The 24,813-nt window shown below is 32.0% G+C and overlaps 1 protein-coding gene across 2 annotated transcripts in view; it reads right to left on the bottom strand.

The window, feature by feature from the left end:
* Positions 1-1,523: 1,523 nt before the first annotated feature.
* Positions 1,524-24,813, bottom strand: part of LOC139482337 (kinesin-like protein KIF3B) — a 33,915-nt gene continuing 10,625 nt past the window's right edge. For both annotated transcript variants that reach the window (XM_071266178.1, XM_071266179.1), the window contains exons 11-22: positions 23,034-23,166; positions 20,111-20,198; positions 18,384-18,479; positions 16,385-16,458; positions 15,375-15,541; positions 12,637-12,954; positions 11,792-11,910; positions 11,064-11,177; positions 9,434-9,539; positions 7,808-7,947; positions 5,816-5,857; positions 1,524-3,264 (exon numbers count right to left, since the gene is read on the bottom strand). In XM_071266178.1, the coding sequence (XP_071122279.1) occupies positions 3,189-3,264; positions 5,816-5,857; positions 7,808-7,947; positions 9,434-9,539; positions 11,064-11,177; positions 11,792-11,910; positions 12,637-12,954; positions 15,375-15,541; positions 16,385-16,458; positions 18,384-18,479; positions 20,111-20,198; positions 23,034-23,166 (1,473 nt within the window). In that variant the 3' untranslated portion in view covers positions 1,524-3,188. The remainder of the gene's footprint in view (positions 3,265-5,815; positions 5,858-7,807; positions 7,948-9,433; positions 9,540-11,063; positions 11,178-11,791; positions 11,911-12,636; positions 12,955-15,374; positions 15,542-16,384; positions 16,459-18,383; positions 18,480-20,110; positions 20,199-23,033; positions 23,167-24,813) is intronic.

Below are 24,813 nucleotides of genomic sequence, written 5' to 3'. Positions count from 1 at the left end.
TCGGCTCACCCCACACATTTTTTAAACTAGATACCCAAATAATGATTGTGGTAAAGTTTGATTTGATTTGGCCCAGTAGTTTCATAGAAGATTTTTGTAAAAGTTAACAACGTCGGACGAGGAAAAAATCAATTCAAACCTTCTACCTGTGGTATTAAACATAGTGGTACAATTTCAGAGCTATTGAAATGCTTATACACAAATTGATATCCTAAAAGTAAAAAAATGCTTGTTTTGGGCCCCTTATCCCAAAATGGTAGGGACTATCATCCCCAAAATTAATCCCAACCTTTCTTTTGAGCTATTGAACCTTTTTATAAAATTTCATAGAGATTCATTCACTTAAACTAAAGTTACTGTCCAGACACCAAATGTGTCTTCGGACGATGACGCAGATGACAACATCATACCATTATACGAACACAAAAATGTTTTGCGGTCGTATAAAAACCTTAGGATTGCAAGGACCTATTTTAGAAGGTTGATGTGTCCATCATATTACATATGTGGCAACCTTTTTTAAGCTCTTTGTTTATTATACAATTAGGAAAGAAACTCTCAGCTGGGAACAGTATATCTAACGGGAAATGAATCTGATACGCTTTTCAGTATAAAATTGAAAAAATCTCGGACTCCCCGAGACTTCCCGAGATTTATGGATTTTGGTAGCGTCTGACTGAAAAACTATTGGAACTGCTCAATAAATAAACCACATAACTCTATAATCGTAAACAAATATAAGTTTTATCATTTAGAAGATATATTTTGTCATATAAAATTACTTTAAAATAAGTATGATTTTTTTTATGTGAAGTGTTTTATTATAGTTTTGGAATTTGTAAATCATCACGGCAATGGCCGCCATTTTTTAATTACCTTGTTTGCATTCTGCACAGTTCTGTGATGAACTGCTTGCGATTTTAACAAATTTGAAGTGACAGAATACAAGTTTGATACACTAGCATCACTATAAAACTAGTTTGAATGACATTTTATTGATAGTATCAGATATTTTTAAGATAATAGCGAGTCCGTTTTAAACACATGTCTGTTTCCGTATTGTATCTTTATTTACGATGGCACGACAATAAAATCGACTACAATCAGGTAGTGTCAAGTCCCGTTAATATATATGTTCCTGCTCTCAGTAAAAGTTTTTGATTGGAATTAATAAAACAAATGTATATTTATAAAAGTGAAGTTAACATTAGTATAATTAAAAATTAAATTCATCTCTGTAATTTCTGTTTAGAGAAAACACAGAGATGTATACCTTGAAACCCTTATCATGACAATATGCATATGAACCAGTTATTTTATATGCTAGAATCTTTTGGGACTTCATGTTGTTTTTCATAAATGTTTGATTTTATTTCTCATAATAATAAGATGTCCAAATGTAATGTGTTATGCAGATTTTATTTCACATAATAATAACATATCCGATGTAATGTGTTATGCAGATGCTTTGACAAATCAGCACCACAAACACTGGTTTGTGACAGAATAAAACGACATAAAAATATCAGCATGAAATAATTTATTAAGATAATTACCACATAATAAATATAAAATAGATCATGGAAAGAAACAACCATTGAGTTTGTATAAATGACATATACAATCAATAAAAATAAATATGGACGGAAATTAAGATAAAATAAACTGCTAATAAATAACACATACATTAATGATCATAACAGTGTTTCCCTATAGTAGTTTGTGTGTAAGAATAGTGACTAAGGTACAATTTTTCTGAAAGTATTTGGTACTAATAAAAATTATATGAATAAATTTAATGGAAATTTTTGCAACTACTGCCACATTCACACTAGTTGTGTAAAACTGTTTTGTGTACACTAGTTTAATTGTTTATATATTTTGAAATGAAAACTGATCAATTGCATTCAATACTACATTCAAAAGTCTAATAAAAGAATTACGGTAAGAATAAAAAATGTTCATAAACTTAACTCTACATAGTGAATGTGGCTTCACTCTTAAATAATACACAGACATTGAATGTTAACTTTTTTGTGATAGAAATATATTAAAAACATTTCATACCATACAACCTTTTCACAAATTAATGTATTAATTGTCTCAAAACATAAATGTAATATAGGTTTTGAAAAATACAAGGAATCTGTTAAACTTTCTGCAATCAGAAATACAAATGTAGTGATTTGTGGTTGAAACTTTCGTTGCTTTAATTTAATGGCTACTATAAACAAAACTTACATCATTTTACTTGTTTTAATGACTTGAAGGCATGAGATGTGTCACAACTGAATGTCCTAGCACTATGTTTATATGCATGAAAATGATCCCCACTTTACTGGTCTTATTGTATACAGTGTAAATGTCAATAACACTCTTCTCTCAATCTCCACATGTATACACAACATTAAATATCACAGATAGAAATATGGTATTTATGTACATAACCCCCTGTTAGGAACAATATACATGTATCTTCATGAACAGACTATTTTTCATCACTTTCATGAAATTAAAATTAACCCAGAAATGTTCCTGACCGCCTGAATCTCACAAAAAACAATCAATTTCACATCAAAAACAATGTTTACAATATTCAGTGCAAACAAATCCTTTAAGAGACTTATCCTTTAGTTAAACATTAGAAAACAAATCCTTTAAGAGACTTATCCTTTAGTTAAACATTAGAAAACAAATCCTTTAAGAGACTTATCCTTTAGTTAAACATTAGAAAAGAGTTTTAATTCTTGTGGATTATTTATTGTTTGTTTGATACAAATATTCATGGGTTTCTTGGGTACAGAATTTTTTTTACATAGGAATCTACCTAGGAAAATATTTATATAGACATGTATGCAGATTTAAGAAATAGTTTTCATAGATCCAGAAGTACCCACAACATTAAATGAATCCACACTACTTTACCAAGGTTGATGTTGCCCCTGAGTAGTAATGCTACTTTATTTTATATATTTGAAACATTTGTAGTGGTTACAGGACAAAAGTTACAGCATTATAAATAAAATCTACAGAATTTCTACATCTTATATATTACATACTTAAACTTTGAACGTTTCATTTATGAACAATTGTGAAATCAAAATGGAAAAAGTTTGCATGAAGATCTGTGTGCAGAAAGACATGGTATCAGCTGTTAATAGAGGTCAAATGGGAACTGTTCCTCAAGGTCATTTTGGAACCAGACCTCGTGACTGTGGAAATTTCTGTGACTGTTCATTCTTCTTTGATGATTTTGGTCTGCTGCTACAAAATATTAAAATTGCATTTGTTAAAATCCTGCATTGATATAAAAAAAAAACCAATTAAAATTACTCTGACATGAACAATAAAGGTGATTCTACAATAAATTATTGTCAGATAATTTTTTTGTTGCCATTTATTTGACCTATTGTACAATTCAAACAGTTTCACTATCTTATAACAGTTCCAAAAGATATCCTGAAATAATCTACTGTTCTCGAAAAGACATGTGGCAACATAAAAATTATCTATTATGAAACTTAGTTTGATTTACAAAGTTTCTGAGATAGTTTAATATTCATGGGAGATAAAAAAAACAAACAAAAAAAAACAGCTGTGTCATGAGTGCATGACAGGCCATTCGCTTTTTTTAAAGAATCAAGTTTAATAACTTCTAAATGTCATATCAGATAATTCATGAAAAAATTAAAAGGGAGGTTATCTTAATAGATATAAACCAGTCACCAAAGTTTCATTGCTCAATGCATTGTTCGAAAACTGGGGAAAAAAATAAAAATTTATCAATAAAATCACATAACTCTGAAACATAAAATTTGTTATTTATAAAAATCTAAAGCGAGCTTATGTCAATAAAAACAAATGTTAGTGAAGGCTTTAGTCACTTTAGCACATTATTAAAATCAACCTTTTTTTGGTGTAACAGAAAGGGACCAATGATGTATATTACTAGCTTCATCTTTGACTTTGTCAGATTTGAAAGGACTTAATTATAGGCATGATTGGCAGTTATTGTATGATTTGACTGTATTGGCTTTTATTATGAAAAATTCTGACATGGGATCCAGAAATTTAGTTCACAATTTCTCTTCAGTTTATTCCAGAGGACATTCCTGATCAACAACAGTTGGATTCCATTTTTTTTAAACAATGAATCACAGCAGAAATGATCTTGCAATGATTATCTCGCTGCATAATCATTATCCTTATAAAACGTCTAAATCAATATTTGGAAATCATTTCTAATAAGTTGGAAATGAATAAAATCCTTTTTGGAACTATTATAATTACTGTAACTTAGTGTAAAGAGGTTGTAAACAAATCAAGAATACTTTCGGTTTGAAATGAAATGGAAATTGGAAGTGACACGTGGATAATAAATTCAAAACGAGTCCGGATTCATCAGGAAATTATGATTTTTCAATTTAAATTCTTTTAGTAAGAGATATATATTTGTCTCTTTCATTGAATTCATACTAAATGATTTCATATTTTACATTTTTGCTGTCTATAAATAGTCAAGGGATTACTTTCACGCATGCATACCACACAGTACAGGCAGCACCTGTTTGACTGGCGAAAAAATTTCAGAACGTTTTCATTAAAGTTCAATATTTTAAATGGAATTTGTCAAAAGTTTTTGATGAAAATTTATATCAAGTATGACGAAAAATGCGTTCAAATGACGAATATATGACAAATGAACTTCAAGTTGTGACTTTGAGAAATGTTGAAATTCAAATGTGAACTGTCCGGGGGTAACAATTTTGATCAAATAACGAAATTGACTCCTGGTTGATGAAATGCCGACTGACTGATCTTCCTGGGGTAAATATTTATGATGGTCAATTATGAGGTTTAATTAACGGATTAGTTACCCATCCGATGGCGATAAGCGGATAAGTTGTAATCACAACTTGTAACACCGGTTACAAATGTTCATTACCGGGGGGTCATAAACTTGTCAAAACCATAAAGACAGGTCAATTTATAGTTTTTTAATACGAAAATATTTTTACACTTTCAAAATTTAAGTGACGAAATTGATTTGAAATACTTTAATCAATGCGAAAATCATTTCGTAAATTACGAAAGTGACGAGCGCTAGACGGTACAGTGCTTATTGGAACAAGAATGTATCCATAATACACAGATTCCCCACTTGCATTGTATCACTATATGTTCAGTGGAATGTGAAATTGGGGTAGCAAGTGAAACTGCGAGCTATTGCCCACTAATGATACCCTGCCCAAATATTTCAGTAAACAGGAAGTTATTGAGTGATAAATCTGAAAACCCATCACACTTTATAACTGACTTATATAAACCCTGAAACCAAATTTCAGAAATGATTGTATTGTAATTTTTAACTTGGCTATTATGTGTAAAATGATACAAGTGTTTGGTAAACAGGAAGTTGTAGAGTAGAGCGATGAATCTGAAAACACATCACACAGTAAAGCTGACTAATATAAACTATGAAACAAAATTTCAGAAATCCTTGTAATGTAGTTCCTGAGAAAGATACAATGAAAATATTCATGGGATGGACTGACTGACTGACGGACAGACAGAGGTAAAACAGAATCCCCCCCCCCCCTTTTTTTTAAAGCGGGGATATAAAAATTTGGCATTAAAATTAGAAAGATCATATCATAGACAACAGGTGTACAAAGTTCCAAATCTACCTTGATCAAAAACTTAAACCTGAAGCAAAACAGATGGACAGATGCACATATCTGAAACCATTATGTCCCTGGGTGCAGCATAAAAATCATATCAAAAGTAGAGATTTAAGGTAAAAAAAAATACTTACTTTTTACGAGGCTTTTGTTTCATACTAAATACATTTGGAGTTCTGAAATAAACAAATAATAATCATAGATTATTAAAGACTTATATCTGACAGCTTCTAAAATCCTAATATGTACCAAAATCACTAAATTAAATAGGTATGTGAACTATCATGCATTGGAAGCCTTTTTCATGCTTTTGAGCCCATAAGAACAAAATGAGGATTCACATAAACAACACATAAGAACCTTCAAACTATGTATGTCATTCCATCAGCATAAAAACTAACTATGTATGTCATTCGATCGGACGCACTACGTTTGCGTGCATTTGGGGATTAAAATGTTTTACGTTTGTGCACAGCTTTTGATTACATTTGCGCGCATTCATTTTACAGGTAAACTCAGGTAAAATATAAATAGAAATCAAATCAAATTACATATGACTATATTTTTTTTTTTATTTTCAAAATAAATATGAATATCCATTATTAATTTTTGAAAAGGATCGTGCATATTGACTTTGAAATCGCAATGCAGACCACCACACACATCAAACTAAGAGGGCTTGACACAGCAGCAGTAGTGCGCAGAAGTGGAAAAGAGAAAACAGATTATTTGATGGAGCAATTCAGCAAATACCAGGATGGGGAAGTTAACAGACTGTCGTTCCTAAAAGCAGTTGGCTTCAAGTTTTCGGTTTACCTGTATTTTAGCTGAGTTTACCTGTCAAAAAAATGCGTGCAAATGTAATCAAAAGCTGCGCGCAAACATAACGATTTTTGCACGCAAATGTAATGCTAATGCGCGCAAACGTAATGCACCAGTCCAATCAGCATAAAAGCTAACTATGTATGTCATTCAATCAGCATAAAAGCTAAATATGTATGTCATTCAATTAGCATAAAAGCTAACTATGTATGTCATTCAATCAGCATAAAAGCTAACTATGTATGTCATTCAATCAGCATAAAAGCTAACTATGTATGTCATTCAATCAGCATAAAAGCTAACTATGTATGTCATTCAATTAGCATAAAAGCTAACTATGTATGTCATTCAATCAGCATAAAAGCTAACTATGTATGTCATTCAATCAGCATAAAAGCTAAATATGTATGTCATTCAATTAGCATAAAAGCTAAATATGTATGTCATTCAATTAGCATAAAAGCTAACTATGTATGTCATTCAATCAGCATAAAAAGGAGGTATTTGCATATATTTTCTCCCAATCATCTTTAATTCTTGTTTTACCAAATTCAGGTTTGTATAGTCCCCATTTTTATTCTTCTTTCTTTAAACTACATTGATTAAAATAAACTTGAATATACTTGAATTTAATGAGACAGAGATAAAAGTAAAATTCAGAGGGGAACCAGCTTATGAAGAGCAATGCATAAACTACAAATAATAATCTGTTATTTGTTCCATTTTGGTGTTTCATACTGATGCATGTGTTTTGTTTCCTTCAAACATTTTCTATACTTGAGGATGAACTGTTTTACTTCCAAAGTTATATTGTAGTGATATCTATAAAGCACAGATTTTCAGTACACGGTTTGTTTTTATTTTCGTTAACTATGCTATTCGAACTTTTGTTTTAACAAACATAAGTTTCTAAATCAATTGTTTTTGTGATTTTCACTTCTGTTCCCAAGTCAGGAGCCTCTGGTCTTTGTAAGTATTGTATGTTTTTTAATTTTAGTTCATTTATATGTTGAGGAGTTAAGTCTGAAGTCCATTTTACTGAACTAGAACACATTTTTGTTCAGGGCCAGATGTATCCCGACTCTGGGAGCAGGATTTCTCACTGTGTCTAAGACCAATTGATGGCCTTGCCCAGGCTGTTTTCTGCTCTATGGTCGGGTTGTTGTCTCTTTGACACATTTCCTATTTTCATCCTCAATTTTTTCTTTTTGTTTTGTTTACTAATTGCAGAGTTAATGAAAACTAAAGAGATCGAAGATAGAGAATATATTTGCATTTAATGACAGAAATTTAACAGTACGCACCCTCCTTCAATATCTATATCCTCTTCATCCTGTAGTGCTGCGTCTAGTGCCGCCTGAATACGTGGTGCCACCTGTGGCAGGTCATAATCACGTGTAGTTCTGTTAGGCATGTCTAATTCCACCATCATTATATTTTCCCCCTACAACACAGAATTGTTATGTTTATTCTTCCTTGTTTATATTCAATGTTTACTTTTAACATTTGATATCATTATATTTTCCCCCTACAGCACAGAATTGTTATGTTTATTCTTCCTTGTTTATGTTCAATGTTTACTTTTAACATTTCATGTAATACAGTTTTTGATTTTCAATACACATGAAATGTATACAAGAAGAAAAACTAGAATGTGTCCCAAGTACACGGATGCCTCACTGGCACTATCATTTTCTATATTCAGTGGACCGTGACATTTGGGTAAAAACTCTAATTTGGCATTAAAATTAGAAAGATCATATCATAGGGAACATGTGTACTAAGTTTCAGGTTGATTGGACTTCAACTTCATCAAAAACTTTAACCTGAAGCGGGACAAACAGACCGAACAGATGGAGGGACGAAATGACCTACAGACCAGAAAACATAATGCCCCTTTACTATCGTAGGTGGGGCATAAAAATAATTCAAGGAAACATTTTAATTTTGTATTTGATTAATTTTTTTCCCCATTATAACTTTGTCATTATAAAGGATACAAAACTTGCTATTGATAATGAATATGGTGACAAGATATTCAAATAGAGATGGAAAAATCAGTAAAGTTTACTTCAAATTAGTTCATACACATTAACAATATGTATATTAAAGGTATTTGTAGCAAATATATCTGAGGTAATGCTGTTGCTCTTATCTAAATATTAATGAGGAGAACTCAAAATAAGGTTGATTTTTTGATAGATTTATGAAACTTTTCTGATGCAGAAAAAGGATTTTGAAACAAAGCAACAATTGGAGTGTAACAGGTAAAAAGTCTGCATTAACCATAAATGTCGCTCCCTAAACCTGTTTTTTTTTTTATTCTGGGAATCTATAGGTAAAACAATTGGCATCAGTATACATATAAATCTCCTTTACAGCAATATGATTTCTCACACTGATAAAGTAACAACATCAGTAAACATGTACATCTCCTTTGCAGCAATATGATTTCTCACACTGATAAAGTAACAATATTGAAACATCATTGACCAAATAACTCAAAAAAGTTAAAATCTTAATAAATGTGCTTGATGGTGTTGCTTTATTTTGTGTGTTTTGTAACATGTAAATCGTAGCTATCTTTTTTTTTACCTGGTAGTCTCCACTTTTGTACATCTTTTTTCTTCAACTCATTTTTTGTAATGTATGTTTTTTGCTTATATACATTTTGATCCAAATTCATAGGACAATTTCTTTAATAAAAACAAATAGAACCCAAGTACATCCACACTGAAGGATGAATGGAGGTTTATATTCCTTTAGTACTATTCTTTTTATTCTATGCATAAATGCAGATTAGAATTTACATGCATTGCATTCTAACATCTATTGACTGATATGTCTTTAAAATACTCCTTTTAAAGTAAAAATCTTGCCATTTTTCTTGCCATTTATCTTTGGTAAAACATACACACTGAAATACAAACCTTAAAACGTGGGTTACCTCCCATAGCAGATGCAACTTTGGCATAATCTGAAACCGGCCGTCTGTTACCTAACGCTGACTGTGGTCTCTTTGCCATTGTAATCGTACTGTAAACATGGAACAAGAAATTAGTGAAGCAACCTGCAGTAACACATAACATGTCCTACTTAACAAATATATCTTCAAATGTTATTTATTATTCACATCCATATGAAAGGACACTACGGAATTAAGTTTGGTAAAATTGAGAAATTCAAATTGATATATTGTTAAATACATTACACTTAGTTATAAGCAAACAGATAGGCAAGGCAGACAAAAAATTTAATAAACTGTAATTTTACCAAACTTAACATCAAATATAAAATGATTCTTTTTCAAACAAAGAATATTTGATTTATCAAAATTTCATGAATACATAGTCCCCTACTGGTTTAAAAATTCAATTGAATGGAACAATATGCTACTTGTCATTATGTAAACTATGTAACAATATTGAGTTAATATCATCAACCATGACAAAATTAGTGAAGAAATCTGATCATTTGAGAGAATTTTGCAAACACCATAACTCTGCACAAAATTATCAGACTGGACCAAAATTTGAACATGATCTGAAACTTCTCATGATAAAATTATATACCAATTATCAAATCAATATCTTCAACAATGACAAAAAAAAGAAGAAGCATGCAGAAAACTGATTTGCCACAACAACAGACAGACAGAGTGCAAACCTAAAGTCCCCTTCCACTTTGTCAGTAGGGGACTAATACAAAAATTACTCAATGAGTGGCTACAACACAAACAATCTTCCTTTTGTAATTTCAGGAAAGTGATTTATACACTTTTCATTAATTTCCTTTTTTTTTTAACCTGTCCCTGCATGTGTCTATCAGGCTGTCACAAATTGTACTGCTCTTAAAAAGTTTAACCCTTTTAGGAGTGTGGACATATTTGTTTGAACAAAGACTTAGTTTAACTTAGTCATCCCTGTAAGTATGTTCAAAAACATTTTCAATCTAACTATAAAACCCCTTAAGGATTATGTACCCTTGTGTTGATACAATGCTAGATATATGGAAATTTTTATAGAAAATCCACAGCATTTATCCTGACTGACAGATATAGGATTGATGCATGCAGTGCTAGCATTGATTTCCTCAAAACAAGTTTATTAATGTAGTTATTGGTTAAAACAAATAAAACTATGGACCAAATCAAGTACACTTTTTAAGTAAACACTAGCACATCATAGAAAAGCAAGTGAGTAATCTATGTTTTAAATCTTATAACAAAAATCTCTGTATTAAAGTCTGTGGATTTTCTATAAAAATTTTGGTTTATTTGCCTCAAAGTACTCTTTTTCTATTAAATGCAATGAAACAATGAATAACAATCCTTTGCATCAAGTTTCCCCTTGGTAAATGTACAAAATGGCCTATCTTTATTATTCATTATAGCTGTAGTTATGATACAATTGAAGTTTAAAAATTTCGTACAAAAATGGCTACAGAAGGGGTCATAAACTTTAAGCATGTTAAGGTTTGAAATTTTAGTGTTAACTTAAATCAGGCACTTCCTTTTAATATATTTTTGATTTTTGACCTTTTTACAGAATGCAAACCTACTTTTTCTGAGCAAGTGGCCGAAGCTTCCATGTTTCTTCATCTTCATCGAAAAATGCCCTGTTATTTAGTTTTTGTTTTTCCTCTGCTGGAATGAAGTTCTCTATAATAAGCAGTCTACAAAATTAAGAAATTATGACATACATTTCTTCACCTTCATTAAACAAACACTTTAGATCTTAATACAAATAATACTAACAAAGTTTAAATGCAAGTTTTTATTTTTCAAGACATGCAATAATACAAACATTTCTAAATTTACAGTACCATGCCTACAATCAGACGTTAAATCACTTAAACTCAATATTATCACTAACAAAATCACTTAAACTCAATATTATCACTAACAAATTCACTTAAACTCAATATTATCACTAACAAAATCATACCTATAACTATTTCCCTTCATACAAAGGAAGAAAACATTGTTGAAAAATTACTATTTTCCTTTCATTATTCATTTGACATTTTTAAGGTTAAGAGAAGCACTGTATGGTGAGGATCCTGTATTTTCAGCTTCTACTGGTGTTCTTGTTAGAATTATTTCACATTTTGCTATGTCTATGCTATGTACCAGTGATTATACTGTATTGGTTTTACTCATAGATTTACAATTACTTCATCATCATTTGGGCACTGTTGGATAGGTGTCTCATTTGGGTATAGTTTCTCCTTATGTTAAACTTATGCTTTCTACTATTAATTTTGAGGAAAATAATAACATATCTTACTTTAATTTGAGGTCCCTTGTTAACTCTTCTTGAGTTTGTTCTAATTCTTGTCTTTCTTTGGAATGTTCTTCTTGGAGATCTAGTATCTCCTGTTTTGTTCCTTGCAGCTTTGCAAACAACTGAAATGAAAACCAAAAGTGACTTTTCCTTAGAAAATTACACATTATATCACAAATACTAATTTTAAAGTTACAGATAAGTAATCCGTTATGAAGGAGTCAAAGTGACTTCTTCACTTCTATTTTTTTATTTTGGAAGATTCCATAAAAAAAATTAGATTGCAAATAAGATAAATATCCAGTCCCAATTTCCATATTTCACATTTGATATTTCTGTGTGCAATTTCAAGAAAAAAAATAATTGTCTAAAATGCCCTAAAACTACATACATTTAAAATAATAACAAATAATGAATATGTCCCACTCTCATTATGGAGACCTACTTTTTGTCCCACTCTCATTATGGAGACCTACGTTTTGTCCCACTCTCATTATGGAGACCTACGTTTTGTCCCACTCTCATTATGGAGACCTGCTTTTTGTCCCACTCTCATTATGGAGACCTGCTTTTTGTCCCACTCTCATTATGGAGACCTACTTTTTGTCCCACTCTCATTATGGAGACCTACTTTTTGTCCCACTCTCATTATGGAGACCTAAATTTTGTCCCACTCTCATTATGGAGACCTACTTTTTGTCCCACTCTCATTATGGAGACCTACTTTTTGTCCCACTCTCATTATGGAGACCTACTTTTTGTCCCACTCTCATTATGGAGACCTACTTTTTGTCCCACTCTCATTATGGAGACCTACTTTTTGTCCCACTTTTATTATGGAGACCTACTTTTTTAAGTTTCTTGGTTTTGACTTCTATTTCTTGCTGTAATGATTGATAGGTTTCTTGCATCTCGACAGTAGATCCTTCTTTTTCATCTAATTTTTGTTGCATCTCTCTTTCCTTCTTTTTCTGATCTGCAATCTCCTGCCGTCTTTGCTCCAGAGCCCTTTGCTGCTCGTTAGTGTGATCCACAATATTTCTACCACCCATCAGCAATTTACTCTCCATAGCTTTTATTTTTGAAGACAGTGCCTCTTTAGCTTCTTTTTCTCGTTGCAATTTTTCTTCTCTGTCTTTCATTTCCTGTAGCAATTTTTCTTTTTCCTGCACAAAAAAAAAATATAATTTAACTTGCATATACAAGTGATTTTTTCCAGTGACAACTACTGCTGTAAATTACTACCACTGGACTACCTTGTTGATTCAAACAAGTTGGGAAAACTTTTATGGAGCAGCATGCTATTCTGTGGTTTAAGTATAGAATTTGACAAGGGTGTTGTCTGTCATATTAGTTTTTCAAAAATCATTGTTATAAATTTGGCCCTTCGATTAGTTTAAACATATTTGGTTATAGTGGATTGGGAAATAAGTTATTACAACTGATATTAATTCCTTTCCACCTTGCAGGTGCGAGTGCTGCCTTGTAGCGGCATAAGCCTGCTCTTTTTCAAAATCTACAAGGGTGTCTTTTACGTCAAGAGATATTGCTCTCTCTTTACACAGGTAAGCCATTTATTGTCCCAATCCTATGAACTATCATCATTTCTTGAGACCATACTCGCAAATGGTGTCAACAAAGAGCCTAAAATTCAGTCCCTGAAATTTTCTCCTGAAACGGGGAACCTTTATGTTAGTAGTCTGATGCTCTAACCACTACACCAGTATGGGTATTACTCATAGCTGATTTACAGTATGGGTATTACTCATAGGTGATTTACAGTATGGGTGTTACTCATAGGTGATTTACAGTATGGGTGTTACTCATAGGTGATTTACAGTATGGGTATTACTCATAGGTGATTTACAGTATGGGTATTACTCATAGGTGATTTACAGTATGGGTATTACTCATAGGTGATTTACAGTATGGGTATTACTCATAGGTGATTTACAGTATGGGTATTACTCATAGGTGATTTACAGTATGGGTATTACTGATTCATTACTCATAGGTGATTTACAGTATGGGTATTACTCATTGTTGATTTACAGTATGGGTATTACTCATAGGTGATTTACAGTATGGGTGTTACTCATAGGTGATTTACAGTATGGGTATTACTCATAGGTGATTTACAGTATGGGTATTACTCATAGGTGATTTACAGTATGGGTATTACTCATAGCTGATTTACAGTATGGGTATTACTCATTGTTGATTTACAGTATGGGTATTACTCATAGGCTATTACTCATAGGTGATTTACAGTATGGGTATTACTCATAGGTGATTTACAGTATGGGTATTACTCATAGGTGATTTACAGTATGGGTATTACTCATTGTTGATTTACAGTATGGGTATTACTCATAGGCTATTACTCATAGGTGATTTACAGTATGGGTATTACTCATAGGTGATTTACAGTATGGGTGTTACTCATAGGTGATTTACAGTATGGGTATTACTCATAGGTGATTTACAGTATGGGTATTACTCATAGGTGATTTACAGTATGGGTATTACTCATAGCTGATTTACAGTATGGGTGTTACTCATAGCTGATTTACAGTATGGGTATTACTCATTATTGATTTACAGTATGGGTATTACTCATAGCTGATTTACAGTATGGGTATTACTCATAGCTGATTTACAGTATGGGTATTGTTGATTTACAGTATGGGTATTACTCATTGTTGCATGTTGTAAAGTTGCCTATAATCGCTTACATCAACATCATTTGAACAATAAAGGGGCATAACTCAAGAACAGTAATGCTGACGAAACCCAATTCCAAATTTGTTCAGTGTTTTGTGGTAATAAGCATTGTGTTTAAGTTTTATTATATTTGGTTGAGAAAAACTTGTTATGGAACAGAAACGAAAAAATTCAGCAATTTTTATGTATATAAGAGTATAAATCATGAATGATAAAAGTGACGCCACCAACTTTGATCTGTGTTTTGTGGTAATAAGCATGGTTTATAAATTTAATAACATTTTGTTATGGCAATCTAGAGTTAGAGAATGGAAACCAATTTCAGGATAGACAAAGCCTGATAAAGGCAGGCTTTCTATTCTTACCTCGATCACCATTGTCTGGTTGTTGAGTATAGACTGGTTTTTTTATCAGACTCTCTTACCTCGATCACCATTGTCTGGTTAAAGAGTATAGATTGTTTTTTATCAGACTCTCTTACTTCAATCACCATTGTCTGGTTGTTGAGTATAGACTGTTTTTTTTATCAGACTCTCTTACCTCGATCACCATTGTCTGGTTGTTGAGTATAGACTGTTTTTTATCAGACTCTCTTACCTCGATCACCATTGTCTGGTTAAAGAGTATAGATTGTTTTTTATCAGACTCTCTTATATAGAGTATAGACTGTTTTTCTTGCTCCAACTTGGCTTTCTGTTCACTCATGTAGGCTTGTTGAGTATTGTCTCATGTGTCTGGTTGTTGAGTATAGATTGTTTTTTTATCAGACTCTCTTACCTCGATCACCATTGTCTGGTTGTTGAGTATTGTCTCATGTGTCTTGTTGTTGAGTATAGATTGTTTTTTTATCAGACTCTCTTACCTCGATCACCATTGTCTGGTTGTTGAGTATAGACTGTTTTTCTTGCTCCAACTTGGCTTTCTGTTCACTCATGTAGGCTTCAGCATCTTTTTCATTTCCTTCCCCTTCACCATCCTCATCCTCATCATCATCTTCTTCTGAACCTTCAGATTCACTAACTATGTCACCTGAAACAAGAATGTGTCCATAGTACATGGATGCCCCACTCGCATTATTATTTTCTATGACCAGTGGACCGTGAAATTGGGATCAAATATATAATTTGACATTTAAATTAAAAAGATCATATCATAGGGAACAGGTATGATAAGTTTCAAGTCCATCAAAAACTACCTTGACCAAAAACTTTAACCTGAAGCGGGACAGAGGAACGAATAAATGGAAGAACAAACAAATGGACGGATGAATGAACGGGCACTGACCAGAAAACATAATGCTATCATAGGTGGGGCATAAAAATATCAGTCACTCAAGTCATTTTTAAACAACCTAAATATTACTTTATCAACTTTGTTGGCTGCAACTATCTTACTATCTCAAAACAGATGTTAAAGTAACCAGCATGAATACTGTTTGTTTTGAAGTGAAAGTGTTTGTAGGAAACAGACAAATATTGTATATTCAATATTTGTGAGTCTTTCAAGGAAGTGTTCACGGCGGTCTCTTAATAATATATACAGAATGGCTAAGTATATCTTTCTGCAAGGGAAATCCCTAAAATCATTGAGATCAAAAATAAAAATAGCAGGTGCATAACTTCATGTCCGGTAGAAGAATCTGTAAATAGAAATTATGTAAAGCTGTTTCAAGAATCTGTACAAGTAAAGAATAATTGTGTGAAGCTGTTTGAAGTAGCTGTGAATTGATCTGATAAAAGCAGAAAGTTAACAGCTGGTAATCAAGTTTATGTTTTGTAGTTTGATAAACGTCAATTAAATAATCATTTTGTTGAATTCCTTTTGAGGGAAACATGTTTATCTTCAATCCTACACTTGAACACCATATCTTACCATCTGCATTTCTTCTCACTCTCTTCTTCTTCTTCTTCCTTGGTCCTCCTTTAGCATCTAAATGTGCCTTCAACCTGCAAATACAAACTTTTAAATCAGTTGCTTCTTTATCAGTTGAGTGGTCACTGGTCTTGACAATGCTTATGGTAATTCATACTTGTTTATTTATATTCATATACTGTGGACTCATAATTGTTTGGGAGATACAATTTTTCATGGTCTTTGTGGGTGGTTTTCAATCCCTAACATAAATGTTCAAAAAAGAGTAAATCTTCTCTAGGCTTGTATGAAGACATTGACAAAACCACAAATCAAATATCCACAAAACTGTAAATTTTTCTCAATTTATGAAATTAATCAATCCACCGTTCACATGTTATCATCATCAATGAATACTTCAAAACAAATAACAGTTGTCTATTTTTACCCCATATTTTAGTGTTAAGAAATCTGTGAGACCAGTTGTACTTTGATTTTCAATTTGTAGAACTTTTTTAAATAGTTGAATGGTCTTTAGAAATATTAAAGACCATTGTGAATTGAATCAACGTAAAAAATATCAATCCAAGAATATTGGAGACAATGAAAAAACTAAAATAATACTTTAACTCCTTTTTACACAACAAATCTGCTGAAAGTTATTAAGAGAAAACAGCCTGTTTTCCAGTGGCTGTGGTTGATTAATGTTTACAGGAATTGTTTTTTGTTAGTTTAATGCTGTTGTATCAATCAGGCTGTTGGATTGTTTCACAATTTGTCTTCCTCTAGTGTTTTTAAACGTACTGTATAGTTTAAGGCTTTTACTCAGTTCTGATAGCTATAGCTATATATACAGTGAGATACACATGTTCACATCTTGATACCTTTTTTTATTATTGGACTATGATTGTCTCATTGGCAATCATACCACATCTCCTTATTTTCACTCTGTCTTTAATAGAGAACTAAACATTAAGCCAACATTTATGAAGATCTTATTTTCACTCTGTCTTTAATAGAGAACTAAACATTAAGCCAACATTTATGAAGATCTTATTTTCACTCTGTCTTTAATAGAGAACTAAACATTAAGCCAACATTTATGAAGATCTTATTTTCACTCTGTCTTTAATAGAGAACTAAACATTAAGCCAACATTTATGAAGATCTTATTTTCACTCTGTCTTTAATAGAGAACTAAACATTAAGCCAACATTTATGAAGATCTTATTTTCACTCTGTCTTTAATAGAGAACTAAACATTAAGCCAACATTTATGAAGATCTTATTTTCACTCTGTCTTTAATAGAGAACTAAACATTAAGCCAACATTTATGAAGATCTTATTTTCACTCTGTCTTTAATAGAGAACTAAACATTAAGCCAACATTTATGAAGATCTTATTTTCACTCTGTCTTTAATAGAGAACTAAACATTAAGCCAACATTTATGAAGATCTTATTTTCACTCTGTCTTTAATAGAGAACTAAACATTAAGCCAACATTTATGAAGATCTTATTTTCACTCTGTCTTTAATAGAGAACTAAACATTAAGCCAACATTTATGAAGATCTTATTTTCACTCTGTCTTTAATAGAGAACTAAACATTAAGCCAACATTTATGAAGATCTTATTTTCACTCTGTCTTTAATAGAGAACTAAACATTAAGCCAACATTTATGAAGATCTTATTTTCACTCTGTCTTTAATAGAGAACTAAACATTAAGCCAACATTTATGAAGATCTTATTTTGGCAATTAGTTAGAAAGAAATGTGCCCAAAAAAGTCTGCCAAATCCGCAGACAATTCTGTTTATAAAAATATATTTTTACACAATAAATACATTTGCCTTACTCATTTCTCATCCTTTCACTTCATTTCTGTAATACAAGTACTAGCCCATGAACAGTTTTACTTAGATAGCAATATTTTAATTTGTTCTGTGACAAATTGTAGGCATCTTTTAGGAACAGATTATCTTAAATAGATATCTAATATCACTGTGACAGTTTATACCTTGCAATTTCTTCTTGGAATTCTCTTAACAAGGCATCTTTAGGATCTTCGTTTATCTTTGGTTTGTTCTTGATGTTCTTGGCACGGTTAGCATACCTGTTAATATATAATTAAGATGTTCTTAGCACGGTTAGCATACCTGTTAACCCTTTCAACGCTATACACGGCATATGCCGCGATGACGTACGCCGTTCGCCACTGCTATTCGCGGCATATGCCGCGATGAAAAAGGATTTTTCATAAGGACTCTTAAACCATTCGGTTTTCATTCGGGTTCTCTCTAATTTTTCCTCGTTTGAATCTAGGATATGCAAGGTCTCATTTGCGCTTGAAATCCCGACAATTTTTATAGTAAAATCATGCAGTAGAAGGAAAATAGAAGGAAAATAAAAACAAATATTTTGACAAATGCAAATGGCGGAAATCGGAAACGAAGCTGTAAATATGGAAAAATTTCAGCATTTCCTTGGCGAAACTTACAACGAGGATTAGTTAAAAGGTTTCTTGTTATCTCAATGTGTTTATTACATAAAATTCGTGTGGGGAAATATGATTTGATCGATCATTACGAGACGTAGAAAAAGGGGGGAAAACAGAGGTTGACTGAAATTTTTTAGGACGGAGCTATTTATTTGTGCCACGATTACATAAAACGTTATGTATGGTACAATACGCTACGGAATTGGGCAACTGGTGTCTTCTTTACAATATGGCAGATAAAACAACAAAATAAATGAAGACTAAAAGTAGTTTTTATTCAAAATTCAACACAAATGTAATAAATTACACCTTTTACCTGTTTATTACCTGAAAACGCTGGTAACCTGATAAAAATTTCAGTAAAATAATTGCCTAACATTACAGTTCATGCTCTCCTGAGCATTTTTCATGCAATAACTTTCTCTGTATCTCATATAATAAAAAAGATACAGCAGTCTGAAAAGGAAAATACTGTTCTAATGAATACTAAAAAAAAATGCAGCAGCAGCAGCCATTTTTCTATTTTTTTGTGTAGCGTTGAAAGGGTTAATATATAATTAAGATGTTCTTAGCACGGTTAGCATACCTGTTAATATATAATTAATACATCATTTTTACTATGAAGCCAATTTTACTACTGTAGCTATATTTTAATTCATTAAAGAAGTATCTCAGCGTTTGACAATATTATTTGGGTATATGTGATGACTGGTAATTTTGTCAAGTACTTACAAGGTTAACTAGGTTAGGGGGGTTAAAGGGCACCAAAAACCCCAAAAGTAGGAAAAATAACAATTTTTGGTCATTGTTTCTTAAAATTTAATAGGGTGCGCCTACATGACCCAGATAAAACAACGTCGATTTAGACAGCAAAAACTGCTTATGACATTGGAATGAAAAAATTCCTGGGTCACTTTGGTGCAGGCAAGCACTTAAACAAACTAAAAAAATGTTGTACAAAACACCTGAAAAGTGAATAATAATTACAATATTTGAATAATAACAGAAAGTTAACCCCCCTCACCTTATCCAGTTGCTAAAATTAGTTGTTTTGAAGTTCATTCTAACAAACTGCAAGCATATAGGAATATTTTAACAAAAAAAGTAGCTTTCAAAAACAAAATTTGAAAAATGAGAAAATAGGGGGGATGGACAGACGGAGACAAAGGTAAAACAGTATAACCACACTTTTTAAAGCAGTGGTATAATTATCAACTTAAAATAATGTTTTACCATTTATTATTTACCTGAGTGTACTAAGTGTTTCATCATAATTATAACTGGCAGGACCAATATTTGCAACCATCACTGTCTTGGCATTTCCTCCTAAAGAATCTGTAAAAATAATCATTCATGAGATATATACCATGACAACAGAGAGCTAAGAGAGGTTGTTTAGGCCATAAAAAAGAACAGGTTTGTTTGCCCTAACCCTACCTACCCCAAAAAAATAGCTGCCTACTCTAAATCTTTTATTGTCCTGAGGTGAAAATATTTTTTTTATTCAGAAAGGCATGAAGACTAATAAACATCTGACACTTAAATTTCTCTATGCAAAAAAAAAAGAAAAGAAAATGCCTACCTACCTACTCACTGTCTCAATGTTAGTAGGGTTTGGGCTAAGCAAAATATTTTTTAGTGTGGCCTTACCCCTTTTCTATCCTAATGCTCCAAATAAAAAAGTTACAAATTTTCAACTAAAGGTTGCATTTTTGTAAATATTGACAATGCAATTTTCCATAGGAACTCCTTTTACAGCTAAATCTGTACCACTTTTACTATGAAATCTTATCCTAGAATTGCAAGTTCATATGCACCACAATTTATTTTCAAAGGTCAAAATATAGGGCTGTGCAGCATATTTTCAACGTTTATATGCACTGAACTTCTCAGAGTTTAAACTAACACTAATTTTCTTAACTACCCCTACCTTGAATGAAAGGTTACCACAGATTTCAATGTAAACAATATGCACGTTTATTTACTGGTAACATTCCCAAGTTATGTCTCTGAGAGATGGAACACAGAGAGCATAACTGGGAACCAGTATGTAAACAAAATTAATTTTCTATGAATATTCAAGATCTCCCCAAAAGAGTCTTTTTTTGAGAAACAGCTGTATTTACAAAGTGCAACCTATAGTAGGATAAATGTCTGAAAAACATTTTAATTGGAAATATTATATATGAAAAGATGGGGGAGGGGGGGGGGGGGGGGGTATGATGTAGATGTAAGTAAATATATACAACAAAAATATTTCACCAAGATAAATGTTATTGAGAATTATTTCAACATTCTAACTCAAAAGATAGCATTTCTCTGTCAGCATATTTCATATTGTATTTTATACTGTCATGAATCAGTCAGTTTTCAGACTATGAAGGTAACATAAGAACAATATAATGCCATGTTATAATGGAGTATTATATTTTACTTCGTAATAACTGAGTTAATTTTGAGTCTCTATAAAGAACATGAATAATATTATTTACCTTATAATAACAATGTCAGTTTTTAGTCTTTGTAAAAAGAGTATAATATATTACCTTGTAATAGTCGAGTGAGTTTAGAGTCTCTGTAAGGAACATGACTTTACCTTGTAATAATCGTAGAGTCTCTGTAAGGAACATGAGTCTACCTTGTAATAATCGTGTCAGTTTAGAGTCTCTGTAAGGAACATGAGTTTACCTTGTAATAATCGTGTCAGTTTAGAGTCTCTGTAAGGAACATGAGTTTACCTTGTAATAATCGTGTCAGTTTAGAGTCTCTGTAAGGAACATGAGTTTACCTTGTAATAATCGTGTCAGTTTAGAGTCTCTGTAAGGAACATGAGTTTGCCTTGTAATAATCGTGTCAGTTTAGAGTCTCTGTAAGGAACATGAGTTTACCTTGTAATAATCGTGTCAGTTTAGAGTCTCTGTAAGGAACATGAGTTTACCTTGTAATAATCGTGTCAGTTTAGAGTCTCTGTAAGGAACATGAGTTTGCCTTGTAATAATCGTGTCAGTTTAGAGTCTCTGTAAGGAACATGAGTTTACCTTGTAATAATTGTGTCAGTTTAGAGTCTCTGTAAGGAACATGAGTTTACCTTGTAATAATCCTGTCAGTTTAGAGTCTCTGTAAGGAACATGAGTTTACCTTGTAATAATTGTGTCAGTTTAGAGTCTCTGTAAGGAACATGAGTTTACCTTGTAATAATCATGTCAGTTTAGAGTCTCTGTAAGTAACATGAGTTTACCTTGTAATAATCGAGTGAGTTTAGAGTCTCTGTAAGGAACATTGAGTTTACCTTGTAATAATCGAGTGAGTTTAGAGTCTCTGTAAGGAACATGAGTTTACCTTGTAATAACCTTGTGAGTTTCGAGTCTCTGTAAGGAACATTGAGTTTACCTTGTAATAACATTGTGAGTTTAGAGTCTCTGTAAGGAACATTGAGTTTACCTAGTAATAATCGTGTCAGTTTAGAGTCTCTGTAAGGAACATGAGTCTACCTTGTAATAATCGTGTCAGTTTAGAGTCTCTGTAAGGAACATGAGTTTACCTTGTAATAATCGTGTCAGTTTAGAGTCTCTGTAAGGAACATGAGTTTACCTTGTAATAATTGAACATGAGTTTACCTTGTAATAATCGTGTCAGTTTAGAGTCTCTGTAAGGAACATGAGTTTACCTTGTAATAATTGTGTCAGTTTAGAGTCTCTGTAAGGAACATGAGTTTACCTTGTAATAATCATGTCAGTTTAGAGTCTCTGTAAGGAACATGAGTTTACCTTGTAATAATCGAGTGAGTTTAGAATCTCTGTAAGGAACATGAGTTTACCTTGTAATAATCAAGTGAGTTTAGAGTCTCTGTAAGGAACATGAGTTTACCTTGTAATAACCTTGTGAGTTTAGAGTCCCTGTAAGGAACATGAGTTTACCTTGTAATAACCTTGTGAGTTTAGAGTCTCTGTAAGGAACATGAGTTTACCTTGTAATAACCTTGTGAGTTTAGAGTCTCTGTAAGGAACATTGAGTTTACCTTGTAATAACCTTGTGAGTTTAGAGTCTCTGTAAGGAACATGTGTTTACCTTGTAATAACCTTGTGAGTTTAGAGTCTCTGTAAGGAACATTGAGTTTACCTTGTAATAACCTTGTGAGTTTAGAGTCTCTGTAAGGAACATTGAGTTTACCTTGTAATAACCTTGTGAGTTTAGAATCTCTGTAAGGAACATGAGTACTATGGCCATCAACTAAAGCTGAGATGACATTGCACAAGGCTGATAAGGACAGATTTATCTTAGTTGCTTCCTTGAATCTGTCACCCTTAAAATAAAACCAATACTAGTTAAATGACAGGTCGATAGAATATACTAATGCATGAATTGTTGAGATTTCTAGAAATGCAACAAACAAATAATGCTATCACAATTTTAAATACTAGTTTTTATAATTATCATAACTTTTGTAAACACCAAAACATCACAAAGAATTTTGAATTTAAGGAGGTTCGAAGGTACAAACATTTCAGCAAAATTTAAAAAACATATTTTTTTCATTACAAATTCTATTTATTACTTTATGACTTTATTCGTTGTTACTTTATCATATGGTACAAAAATCAACCAAAAAATCAATTTGTTTTGGACCCAGCTGATAATGCGGCGTAAAGCAACCAAAAAGCAATCAATCAATGGACCCAGATGACTTTTAAATTGTATATATCATTGAAAAGGGTCCATATTATCTCCCTTTGATGCAAAAATGCAATTTTTGGGCTATAAAATTGAAACATCTTTTTTAACTCATTGGTGACCTGTATTTTTTTTCTTCAAATAAGCTGTACTTAAACTAACGATTGTAAAATTTAATAGATATCTTTAATTTAGTTCTTTTTTTATTTCTCCTATTAGTTCAACAGAAAAAAAGTAGCTTTACAAAAATGTATGCTTTTTGTGAAGGCAGATTGTGAGCTTAAATGAACAGTGACCCTATTTTTTTATTTTATTTTTTTATTAACCCTTTCACCGATTGCTGCCCAGACAGAAGCTACTCTGACACGATGGCTTCCTTGGATACTATTATAATAGTGGGAGATCTTCATAATAAATGTCAATAAAAACTTATTTGTAGTTATTTGTGTATTTATTTCATTCACTTACAACATGTTTACAGTTTTGATCATGTTTTGATAATTTTTTCTTCAGAAAATATTCAAATTTTCAAATTTCGGCATTATCTAGGTAAAATTCTCAAAATTCTGCTCTTTGACCCCAAATCGTAATTTTTTAACCCAAAACGGAAAAATTTGGAAAAATTTTATGAGGCTGTACAAATTCCTCACACTGAACGATGTCCATTCCAAGTGTTTTGTACATAAAACGACATTTAATGTAAAATAAAGTATACTAGTTTGCCATCAATTCTTCCATATTCTTTCAAAAAAATGTTCCCTCATTTCAAATTCTCGTAAATTTCCTCTGATTTTGACACGGTTTTCAACAAACGCAAGCGCCATGTTTACACTTTCATCCGGGTATTCATCAAAGAAAGATAACTTATGTTTGCACTGTTTTGAGCGGGAAATATAAAAGAGGTATTCCAATCCCGGTAAAACAGGACTCATCGTCATCTGTCTGAAGCGTGAATCCCGGTAAACAGGGAATCATCGGCGAAAGGGTTAAAGTCATAAGAAACCGCAAATTAAAAAAAAATATGCATATGTTTTTTATTACTAAATGGATAGTTTTCAATATACAACTTATGTACATATAGTTTTTTCTAAGGAAAATTCTTTAATTTGTCCACATCAAGAAGAAGTTTACTTATTTTTAATTGCTTGCTTCCAGGAAGCAATTCGCCGACATATTTCCGGATGCATAGTGACCCGAGCGTAACCTCCTCGTAAAAATCTGCTGATTGCAATACGCATGGATCTGAGGTTACAATCGGTAAAACTCGGCTTCAAAACAA

This window comes from Mytilus edulis, chromosome 7, assembly GCF_963676685.1.
Source record: "Mytilus edulis chromosome 7, xbMytEdul2.2, whole genome shotgun sequence".
Taxonomy (NCBI): domain Eukaryota; kingdom Metazoa; phylum Mollusca; class Bivalvia; order Mytilida; family Mytilidae; genus Mytilus; species Mytilus edulis.
This window is presented reverse-complemented; position numbering and strand designations above follow the sequence as displayed.